Source organism: Diceros bicornis, chromosome 2, assembly GCF_020826845.1.
Source record: "Diceros bicornis minor isolate mBicDic1 chromosome 2, mDicBic1.mat.cur, whole genome shotgun sequence".
Taxonomy (NCBI): Eukaryota; Metazoa; Chordata; class Mammalia; order Perissodactyla; family Rhinocerotidae; genus Diceros; species Diceros bicornis.
Genome location: NC_080741.1, coordinates 20,747,036 through 20,759,048, shown reverse-complemented (window position 1 = coordinate 20,759,048; position 12,013 = coordinate 20,747,036). Strand labels below are relative to the sequence as shown.

The window sequence follows — 12,013 nt, the reverse complement described above, 5'->3', positions numbered from 1 at the left end:
TTCTGCATTGGATGCCTATGAATGTCTTGGAAACCCTAAAGCAACCCCACAGACGCTAACTCGCTGTGAACCCGGGCGTTAATAGGAGACAGCTGCAGTTAGAAGGTTTTAATAATGCAGAGTAAACAAGGCTTTAGCAGCGAAATGTGGACACACTGTCAGTCACGTTTCAGCGATTCTGAATTCAGCGACAGAGGCGTTTAGTGTTCGAGGAGCCGGGGGGCTTGTTTCTAGTTTGAGTTTTGCAGATGTGCCTCTGTGTTCCCATCACCACACACCCCTTAAGGCCTTTTTTCCTTGGCAGAAGGCGACCCTCGGCGGTGAGATAGGAGTTAAGATGTCAGCTGCCCGATTTCAGGGCAGCCTCCACAAAGGAGCCACCAGCTCTGTCCTATGGCTTTGTGCCAAACAGTATCCTCTGTCCTAAGTCCACGCTCTTAACCCCTAGGGCATGCCCCTCTCCCTTGGTCCATCTGTCAGAGCCTCAGCTTTGTGCCAGTGGCCACCCTCCCCTCATGATGTGGATAAATCCTGATTCATTCCAGCCAGTCTGGCCATCATACCCCACTTGCCAGGGATTGGTTTAACGTGAACAAGCAGTCAATTCTGGCCAAAAAGTGTGAGGATATACTTTTTTGAGAAAGAAGGGGCTCTGAAAATGCTTGAAAAGTAACACACTACAGCCCTTTGTTTAAGCCATTTTATGTAGGTTTTTGGTTATTTGTAGCTGAAACTGTCCTAGGTGATATAGATGCTAAAAAAGATTCTTTTTTTTCTAGCAGGAATATTGGCGTAGAAATATGGTTGCATAATTGCTGGATTATATTTTCAAAACAGCATCTTGTCAACTTTCAAATCAACGTTTGAATTTTCAAGGAACAAAACAATGCTTGCGATATGCACAAATGGCAGTATTTTGGGCTTGCCACTAAAAATTAAAGATGAAAATGTAAGATGTGAAGTTCTGGTTTGGTATAAACCTTGTAACTACATTTTCACTACCACGTTCTGCTATTGAGTATCCATATGAGAATGTTATTGAGAATTTTGTCCATTGAGTCTATTAGAGTTTCAGATTCCAACTATATAATGCTCATAGAAAGTCTTCCTAGATTGGAAAATTGCTTTTTTATACCACCAAGTTCTTTATGGTTGGGAAATTTTTCTGTTTTCTAGGAGTCAGAATTCTCTAATTATATCAATAGTAAGTTGACTAGGGAACCACAGAAGTGCTTGGCGGTTACAGGTGGTTGTTTTTTTAATGGCTCAAACAAAGGTTTCAGAACATTAAAAAAGTGTTCACTCAGAACTAACATTTTAAAAAAACTTTTGATTTCCAGTGTATGTAAGATTCACAATATTAAAGTATCTGACCCAGAAGACTTCAATGATAAATGTGATTCTTTTAATTGAGTTTTGTCATCCTCTAATTCATCACTAATCTATCTAATACCATACTTTACACACTGAAGTCCCTTAAATATTTCTTGAATGAAATGTGTAAAGGGGAGATTTTGCCGTTGTTTTAAATATATATTATGTATAATGTACATAATATATTAATATCTATGGTTTCAAGGTAAATTATACAGTTATACCCCCCCATATGTATTTGTTTGTATACACACGTGCCTGCACACATACTCCACTAGTTTAAATGTAATGCTCAGCAAAGAAAAAGTATCGTGTTCTTGTAGCTGTGCAGAGAAAGCGAAATGTCTGAGTCTTAATACTTAAACCGTCCTTCTTGGAAATCATTTATTTTCTCATGAATGTAACTTTACTTAGAGTTGTGAAATACATCTATATTATAGTCAATTAAAAGTCTATGAACTCAGATACTCTGTAACACAATGCAGCAAATATCCCTACGCCAAATGATTCCACGTTAGCCCAGTGGGGATTATGCCCTCCAGGGGATATTTGGAAATGTCTAAAGACATGTTTAGTTGTCACAACTTTGGAGGACGAAGGGTACTAATGGTGGGTAGAGTCCAGGGACACAGAAGCTAAACATCCTACAGTGCACAGGACAGTCTCCACACAAAGAATTACCCAGCCCAAAAGGTAAATAGTGTTGAAGTTGAAAGTCGTGAGTCAGCAAAATAGGTACATGTGACAATTCTTCCCAGTTTAAAGCAACATTCACACTCACTGAATAAATGAGAATTCTCTAAGGCAGCCAGGCCTTTTTGGTACAATGCTCGTGGCAGACTCAGTGAGGAAGTCTACCACAGAACTCATTGCCCATGTCATTCACGTTGATTAAAGTTTGCTCTTCAAATTGTGATCTGTGGACCAGCAGCATCAGCAGCTGTTGGGAGCATTTTAAAATGCAGAATCTCAGCCCAACTCCAGACCTGCTGAGTCAGAATCTGCATTTTTAACCAGATCCCCAGATGATTCCTACACACAGTGAAATTTGAGAATCACCGGGTAGGAGAACTCTGTATCTACCAAATAAAAGGAGGAAAGCTGGTTGCATCCCAGACAACCATCAACTGCTTTAATGACATTATCTTTGAGACTGTCAGCCACACATGTTTGCAGACCTTGCCTCCAAAGTTGATCTGTGACTAGAAACCAGGCCAAGATTTCCACTTCCTAGGAACATCAAGCCAGATTGGAAATCCTCCCTAGCACAGGTGTGAGGTAGAAATTACCCCATGCACGAGTTTCCTGTTAACTGCTTTCATTGCCCCCTTTAGACTTTCCTCCACAGGTCAACAGTTAAAAAGAGAGTGAGAAATTCATCGAAGCACACTGAATTTTATCGTTCAAATTAACACAGGATTTGACACAGGACTGCCATCGCCAAATGTGACAGTTATTGATTCCAAAAATACTTTTCCAATTTCATCCTAAATCCCTTTGGGTAACTGTGACCTGTGTTTCTAAAGCCAAAGTATAAAAACCCTTTCAGGTAACCTCTGCAGAGAAAAAAGCAAAACCATGCTCCATCCTTCTCTTCTCTTTAGAAGTTGCTCCAGAATCTAAAGAATCCTGATTCTAATGTGAAGCAGCAGGGTGTACATATCTAGAGGAAATGCTACTGCTTGCTAATTGTTTTAAATAAAGTGATTTGAGGACAATGGTGGGGAAAGTAGCACTACTTTTTAATCTCAGAGAAAGAACTGAAGAAATTTTTGAATTGAAAAATTAAAGGCATTTTAGATTTAGAGATGCTAAAGCAATCTTTTCTCCAATCAGAGGACCTTATGTCTAATAGAATATGGGTTCTTATAGCAGAAAATTTTACTTGAAAAAAAAGAGTAAGGACAGGGAGCTTGCAGAAGTCAGTCCAGGACTAAATTCAATAAAGACACCTGGGGACCCTAGAATGTATGAACTAAAACAGGAAGCTTTATTAATGTATTTGTCCACCTGAGGGTTTCCTGAAGAGTGCTCCTGAGATTTCCACAGAATGAGCTGGGTTTCAGGGTCAAAGTTTCTGAAACTAGGTTTGAGAAACACTAAGTTAAACAAAGTTTTAGATCTTTAGCGAAGGGCTTTCAATATATTCATGAGGATTATGAATCTCCAAGGTACCATATTCAGCATTTCCAAGACATATTTTCACAGATCCCTTTTAAAAAGTTCTTTGGCACATACTTTGGTAAATGTCAGTACATATTGTTTAGTAATAGTAGTAGTATGGATGGTTTTGCAGGTTGAGTTGATGAGGAATCATTCTGTTGAGGCCAAGGTGGATAAATCTGTGGCAAACACGATAGAGTTCCATTTCTTCATGGTTCACAGGTTCCGTAGGAAGAATAACGTGAGGCTTACTAGAATGTGGGATTGGGAAGAATAGTGAACTGGCTCCAGGAAGGACCAACCATGAAGCAGGGAAAGCCTGAGAGAGACTAATGAGCACAAAGCTGACTTGGGGATGAGAAACTCTAAGCCTGCCACTCACGTACTCCGCCTGAGGCTATAACCCCCATAGTTGTCCATCCACAGTGCCTAATGGAATGTGCCCTGTGGTGGTCACAGGGAAAGAGAGCTTGTAGCAAAGCCCTCAGTGCACAGTGGGGCCATCTTTTGAAAGAAGTTCCTTGCCTTTGGACATTTGGGAGGTAGTAACAGAAAGTTTCCCAGAAGGCTCATGACAAAGATTCCACCAAAGGAGGCTCCAGTTTGAGGGGAGCCTGTGAGGTCATATCTGTCTCTGGGGTCATCTCAGAAGCAGACAGAAAATAGTCTTATGGTAGAACATTTGGGAGCCAAGAAGAAAAGGCAGATTGATGCAGAAGATGCACAGTCAGCTGGCTTGGAAGAAAGCTCTGCAAATACAACCTTCTGAAAGAATTTAATGGGAAGAATGTATTCAAAGTTTTCACAAGGTTGAGAAGCTATGAGTTTAAGTAAAATCTGTATGATGAGGTGTAAACGGAGAGGAATATTTTATTTGACTGTTTGTGGTCCGGATATATGTTTTTCTTTCATCAACTTATTCAAAAAAACCTCATTGCTTGCCTCCTGTGTGCCCAGCTCTGAGTTAATAATGACTCAACAGGCATGGTCCCTGCCCTCATGAAGCAAATAATAACAAACAAAACATTAATTTTATCTTTGGATAAGTGCATCAAAAGAAATAAACAGGGCACTGTGATGGGGTGACCAAAGTGGTGGCAGAAACCTAATTTAGATAAATGCTTAGCGAATCTCTGAGCAGGTGACATAAAGTTGGGATCAGAAGGATGGGAAAGACAGTCATGTAAAAATGTGAGGCAAGGACATTCTTGGCCAATGAGAAAGCCCCAAGGTGGGAAGGATCTGGGTGTGTTTGAAGAAAGGAGACCAATGTGGCTGGAGCACACTGAGTAGGAGAGAAAGTGGAAAGAGATTTGACATGCCTGCTTGCTGCTGCGTCAACTTCTCCTATTAGAAATTAGTTTCTCTGATATGAGGTGATATCCGTTATTGAAACATGAATATCCTGAGATAACACACGAGCCTTATCAATCTTCTTGGCTTTAATGGATCATATCTTTTCTTGAGAGAAAGCAGATTTTAATAGAGAGGAGGCTGAAAAGACTATGAAGGTATTGTAGCTCCTTGTGGAGAAAATGCACTACTTGGGATGTATGGGAGTGTGAAGAAAAGGGCAAGAGCAGAGAAAGAGGAGGGTTTCTAAATGTTCTAAGTGTTATCTTGGCCCAATAATTCCATTTCTGAATTGCTAACCTAAAGAAATAATAGTAAACATGGGGCAAAGAGTTATGTGCAAAGATAGTCATTGCAATATCATTTACACCAAAAAAAATGGAAGCAAGCTAGATGTCCAAATGATAGGGGCATGGATAAATAAATATAGTATGGCTTTACAGTGCAATATTGTGCAACTATTAAAATTATGTTTCTGAAGAATTTTTAGTAGCATGGTATGAAAGTCCAAACAAGAGTGTATGTGTGTCTGTGTACTGTATGTATACCATACGTATATAGTATAATCTCAAATATTTAAAAGATAGATCTATGTAGAAAAGACTGACTAAATATGTCTATATACTTTTGTGGGCATATATTTTAATGGTGATAGGATTTTTGGTGATATTTATTTTCTTTGGATAGTTTTCTACATTTTCCAGATTAAAAAATAAATATGAATTATTAGAGAACGTATTATTTTGACTATCTACATACAAACATTGTTTAGAAGGAGAAGTTCCTTGAGATATCATCTTTTTCTCTGTGGCTGCTAGGCAGGCATTGCTGGTTCTCATGTACATTACAGATCCAACTGGATCTTTTTAAAACAGCTACCCTTTCCCCCTCAGAATCCATTTCTAATTCATTAACCGAATTACTGCATCTGTTTCTGAAAAAGAAATCTGGGTGTTTGACTGAACTTGAATCTGTGGACAGCTTTTCAGAGCTGAATCTTCCTCCTGCCTCTAAGGCATGTTCCTGTTATAGAGGGGTTGATGGTTATGGGGGAAGGAGACTTGAAGAACGTTTAAATTCATCAGCAAAAGAGCCATTAGGTTATTTTCACAACATTTTAAAATCAGCCTTCTGGCACTTGGCTGAAATGACTAAAGGCTGGTAGCATGGTAACTTGGCATCTAGCGAGATGTGGTTGCTCTCTCAGGCCACTTAGCTCTGGCAGAGATCAGTTTAGATTGTGAATGAGGAAATGCAGAAGTTCCAATCAACAGCATAATCCCCACGTTGCACCAGCCATCATATACTCCTGAATGATGTTTTCCATGACTGAACTTCTTGCTAAAGTGCAAACATGCTATAGAATTACCAGGAAACATCTTTAGAGAGGCATGGCACTCATTTCCATTTTTCTCCCTTTTCTCCATTTTCTCGTGGATGTATTTCTGTTGGGGTCATTTATGTTCAATTAAATGATAATTTCTGGAACACTAGGAATGAATTGGTTGCTAAATTAAGTTGTAAGACAGTAAAACAAGCTCTTTAACTTCTTCCCTAAATTCTGTTTAATGTAAAAAATGTAGAACCTGATTTTTGTTATAAGTTGTCTCTTTGTCAGACTAGAGAAAGTTTCATTTAAATGTCACAAGGTACAGTTGGCATCTTATTTTATTTGATGGCTTATAATCCATTAACATCATTTCCTCTGATCCTTAAATTGTTCTGGATTTGACCAGTAGAAAAAATCTGTATGTAGAGCTAGAGATATATGTAGATCAATGGGTCTCAACCAGGGGAAATTTTGCCCCTCATGGGACACTTGGCAGTGTCTGGTGACATTTTTGGTTTTCATATCTGAGGGTTGAAGGAAGGGGTGATGGGAGTGTCTTACTGGCATCTAGTTGGCTGAGGCCAGGGATGCTGCTAAACATCCTACAATGTAGTAGCCTGAATTATTTGGCCCAAAATGTCACTAACGCCGAGGGTGAGAAACCTTGGTGTGTGTAGATGAGGGGAATGATGACGTAAACATGGTATAATATTGACAACAGGGTGAAAAGATTATGGGAATTTTCATACTACTTTTGCAACTTTTCTGTAAATCTTGTTATTCCAAAATTTTAAAAGGTTTTAAATGGGTATAGTTGGCAGATTTGGTCTTAATACTCTGATCTGCAGCCTAGAGATAGAAAATGACTTGTCCCTTGTTGGGAATGTAAGTTCAGCTCAGTCATTGTCCATGACCTCTAGGGTCACAGTCTTCAGGGACAGGAAGGGAAGTTGGCAGAGGTCCCGATTGCCCACATGGGCCATGGCTGTATTTGCTTGCTCCACCATGAGAATGCACACCCCTTGTGTCGAGGCCATATTTAGACAGAGAACTAATGTTCTGCTTAAATTGTTCTTTTTAACCTTGAGTTGGAAGCTGTTGATGAAGAACCCACCCCTCCTCACCCAACCCCTCTTTAACTGCATCTTGTCCTCAGACTGCATTATATTTCATATATATCTCCCAAGGAATTGTTCTTAGGTCTTTTCCTTGAGTTCGTCCTGGTTCCTCCAACAATATCGTGAGCTCCTCTGGGCTAGGAGTCCTGCCTTCTGTTGTATGTATGTGTAATGTGGTGGCTAAGAAGAGTTCAGGCTCTGGAGACACACTGCCTGTTCCACCTCTCACTAGTTGCGTGACCTTGGTCATATTATGGAACCTGTTTGTGCCTCAGTTTTCTCAACTGTTAATGGGGAGGAAAATACACCTGGTGGAGTTTAAATGAGTTAATAGTTGTAAGTTGGTTCAACAATGGCACATATTAAGACTTTAATGAAAAAGTTAGTGTTTCTTTATTCAGTCATTCATTCTACAGTATTAGAATTATTTTGCCCTCCCCACTCCCTGTACAGCATTCCCTAACCTCTGCGTTAGGCAGATGTAGTTGATGTGTCCCAATCATCCAGGTGCTTCCTACAGCCCTGACTCTGGTTCTCGCTGTTTCTGTTGCATTGACTCAGCTCAAATGCTTATTAAGAATCTCCATGCTCTGTGGCCGGCTCAGTGATTGGGACTTTTTAATCTTTTATGTCTCTGTCCCTTTCCCATTCCATCCTATCCAATTCTCTTCTTCCATTCATTGGGTATTTCCAATGAGCTGTACACTGTACTAAAGGCTTTTTATTATTTCATTTGCTTCTCATAATAGCCCTGAGTGAGACAGAGGCAGTTATTCTCCTCACTTTACAATTAAGGAAACTGAGGCTTGGAGAGGTTAACCAACTTGACTAAGGCCACAGAATTAAGAAGTAGTGTGCTTTTCCCTCTACTTTCCCGTAATGATGTACTTTGAGCAAGGGGCCCACTCTGTTGGTAGACTATAGCGCAAAGAGTTGATACCATTCTTCTCTTTTACTTCCTTACAAATGACAGAAGCTGGAAGAGATCTGCACAGATGAGCATTTAGCATTTGTCATGTGCCAGGGGCTGTGCTAGGTGCTGGGACATAAAAATGGAAAAAACTTGGTCAGTGACCTCAATTTGTTTAGTGTCACAGTTGTCTTTTACTGTAACAAAGCACCCCAAAACTTAGTGGCTTGAAACAATGATTTATTGTTTCTCATGAATCTGTGAATTGTCTGGGCTCACTAAGCAGTTCTTCTGCTCCATGTGATCTTGTGTAAAGTCACTCATGTGGCTGCATTTAGCTGGGAGCTTGGCTTGGGGGGCCAAGATGGCCTCACTTACATGTCGGACAGTCGGTGCTGGCTGTTGGCCGGGGCCTGTGTTTTCCTCCATGTGGCCTCTCATGCTCTGGAGCCTCTCACCACGTGATTTCTCCAGTAGGACAGATGGACTTCTTTACGTGGTTGTTGGCTTCCAGTGGAGTGACAATGGAAGCTCATGGCCCCTTAAGGCCTAGTTACAGAAGTCACTCAGCATCACTTCTGCCATATTTTGTGGCCCAAAGCAAATTACAGGGCCAGCTCACGGGGTGGGGAAAGAGACTTTACCTCTCAATGTGAGGAATGACTTAGGAGCACAGGGGTGGGAGGGATTGTTGTAACTATCTTTGAAAACCTACCACACTCACTGTCCCTCTAGCTCTTTAGCTGGAAGAACAGGGTTTTAGAGCTGGAAGTCTTCTTAACCATCATCTGTTTCAACCCCCTAGTTTTACAGATGCAGAAACCAAGACCTGGGAAGTCAAGGCATTTGGCCTAGGCCAACACACGTCTTGGAGGAGCCAGGCTTAGAACCGGGCTTGCCTGGTTGGTGTTATCATCTGTGTATGCCAATGGGTGCTTTGCTTTTCTTCCAGCAGAGGATGTCTCTGCCGAGATCCTCTCTGACTTAAGGCCGTCCCTGTTAAGTTTGGAGACCACGAGGGTGCAGAAGAAAGAAGGGACTCGCTTTTTCTTCTTCTGTTTCTGGGCCTGGTGCCTACCTCCTTATTCCTGGGCTGGGCACTGGGGGTCTTCAGTTAGTGCTTTGGCCGCATTGACTAGCATTGACCAGGCATGCCTTCTTCATCGTTGCCTCTTCTATATGTTGGAACATGACATGATACTGGGTTTTACCACATGCATAAAAAGTGGCTGCCCAAACCCCGCCAGATGTTATAAAATGAAACCCAACACATTTATGTAATGTTTTAGACTAGTCTATTATGCTATAGTATGTTTTTCTAAAATCCACAATTACAGCAATATAATATGTGTTGCTTGTTTTGAAATGGAGCAGGTGAGCCATAAATTATTAATTTTGGTATAATGACAACCCTGAAAATAATTAAAAAGTTCCATTTTCCCAGATCATTATGATGCTGTTTTGGATATTTCCAGCCTCCTGGGTAGAGGACAGGTATATTTTGTATTAAAGACAATATTTGTTATCAAATACAGTCCTGGATCCCCCCCAACCCTCATGGGGATGTCTGACTCTTATTGAGGGTTAGGGTAAATAAGAAGTGCAATTCTTAGATTTGTGACTCTTTGAAAAACACAAATTGAAGACTGAGAGACACTCTCTAGGAAAAAATATTCACTTGATTCCTGTTGTACTGAGTAGATTATAGATTAAATAAAACTATTTTTTCATTCTAATAGAATGAAATTTTGTAGATTAAATAAGTAATGTTTGTTTATTATAGAAAATTTAGAAAAGACATAAGCACACAAAGGAGAAAATAAGGATCACTTGTAATCACACCTTGTAGTCAAAACCACTGTTAACATTTTTACTGTATGTTTTTCCCATCAGAGAGATAGAACAGTACATCTACAGACTGATATGGAGGAAGAGAGAGATGTAGATATAGATAGATGTAGATAGATGTAGATATAGATAGATATAGATATTTTTTCTTTAAAAGAATGGGATCACAGCCATCCCACTACTGAGAATCTATCCAACGAAGCTGAAATCAACAATCCAAAGAGGCTTATGAACCCCTATGTTCATTGCAGCATTATTCACCATAGTCAAGAAGTGGAAGCAACCTAAGTGTCCCTTAACTGACGATTGGATTAAGAAAATGTGGTATATATATACAATGGAATACTACTCAGCCATAAAAAAAGACAAAATCATCCCATTTGCAACAACATGGATGGGCCTTGAGGGTATTATGTTAAGTGAAGTAAGCCAGAAGGAGAAAGACAAACACTGTATGATCTCACTCATATGTGGAATATAAACCAACACATGGACAGAGAAAACTTTATTGTGGTTACCAGGGGCAATGGGGATGGGGGGTGGGCACAAGGGAGTCATATGTATGGTGATGGACAAACAAAAATGTACAACCCAAAATTTCACAATGTTAAAAACTATTAAAACATCAATAAAAAAAATGGGATCATACTGTAAAATAATTTTGCAACCAGATTTTTGTGTGTTTTGTTTTGCCTAAATGTGGCAAAAACATTTTTCCATGTCATTAAATATTCTTCCATACAGGGAAGTAAATCTCTCTTGTTTTGACAGGACAGTGATATTGAAGCACTGGTCAGGTGTTTGGAAAATGTCCTGGGTTGCACCTCTCTAGGTGAGTAAGTTTCTTCAGATTCCAAAATATAGTGATACTTACTGATTCTAATGGAATATCCAAGAGGTAGAAAGCTTGGAAGGAATCTGACAGATATTTCAGTCTAACTTCCTCATTTAAAGATGAGGAAACTGAGGCCAACAGAGGTTGAATGTCTGGCCCAAGGGCCAGGAATCTCCAAGAATTGTTTATTATTATTGTAAGTAACCCTCAGTCTCCAAGGATGAAATAATTGAAATTCAGTGGTCCATAGTGATCAAATGGTAGCCTAGCAGTGTCTAATAATGGGTTTTATAGGTTTCCTGGAAGAGGACTCTCCCTACCTCCCTCGTCCTGTAGAAACAGATTGCATTCAGTCAAGCTGAAAGGACTATCACTCTGAAGGTCAGTCAGTTATGAGAAGAGATTTGGTATAAAAAACAAAGCTGAAATTTCTTTAGCATTGTTTGTCTCGATAAATGGGATTGCTGTGCTTCAAGGATAAAATCCTATTTCTTAGTTTCTTCTTCTTTTTTAATCCCAAAAGCCCAACTGTGATAACTTCTAGCACTAGACAATAAATTGTCACTTGACATGGATAGAATAGCAGAGGATATTCTTACAGGTCCTGGGTGAAAAGGGCTGGGATTTATTTTTCTTTGAAATATGATTGTGAGTTTTTATTTAAAATTTTTTAATTGCGTGACCAAAAGCAATCTCTTCAAAGGGGATGGCGGGAATAAAGATTAAGTTTTCAGTTTGCAAACATTCACCACTATTTTATTAGCAGCTTTATGCACAATTTTTAACCTTTTTCTAGCTTATTCCACATTTTTGTGTGCAAAGTCTCATTCACAACACAGCTCCCTGATATTTTTCTTCTGACCATCACCCTCTGATCTGTTCAGTTACACATCAGTAACACTTGTTAGGTACGTTTAACTCCCAAGTATGAACTTCAAGACCAAGAAGGCTTTCTTTTGACCAAGTCACTTTCCCTCTCTGGACCTCAGTTAGATTAGATCCATAATTTTCAAACTGGGTTCCTTGGGGACCTCCAGGAGCAGGCCAGGGGAGGTGCACCGAGCAGCGTGAGGCCAGAAACT

General features: G+C 39.9%; 1 protein-coding gene across 1 annotated transcript in view; it reads left to right on the top strand.

Moving 5' to 3' along the window:
- The window catches only part of NEK11 (NIMA related kinase 11), a 226,080-nt gene that overhangs the window by 151,955 nt on the left and 62,112 nt on the right, over window positions 1–12,013 (top strand). The window contains exon 15 of the mRNA XM_058553246.1: window positions 10,868–10,928. Within this exon, the coding sequence (XP_058409229.1) occupies window positions 10,868–10,928 (61 nt within the window). The remainder of the gene's footprint in view (window positions 1–10,867; window positions 10,929–12,013) is intronic.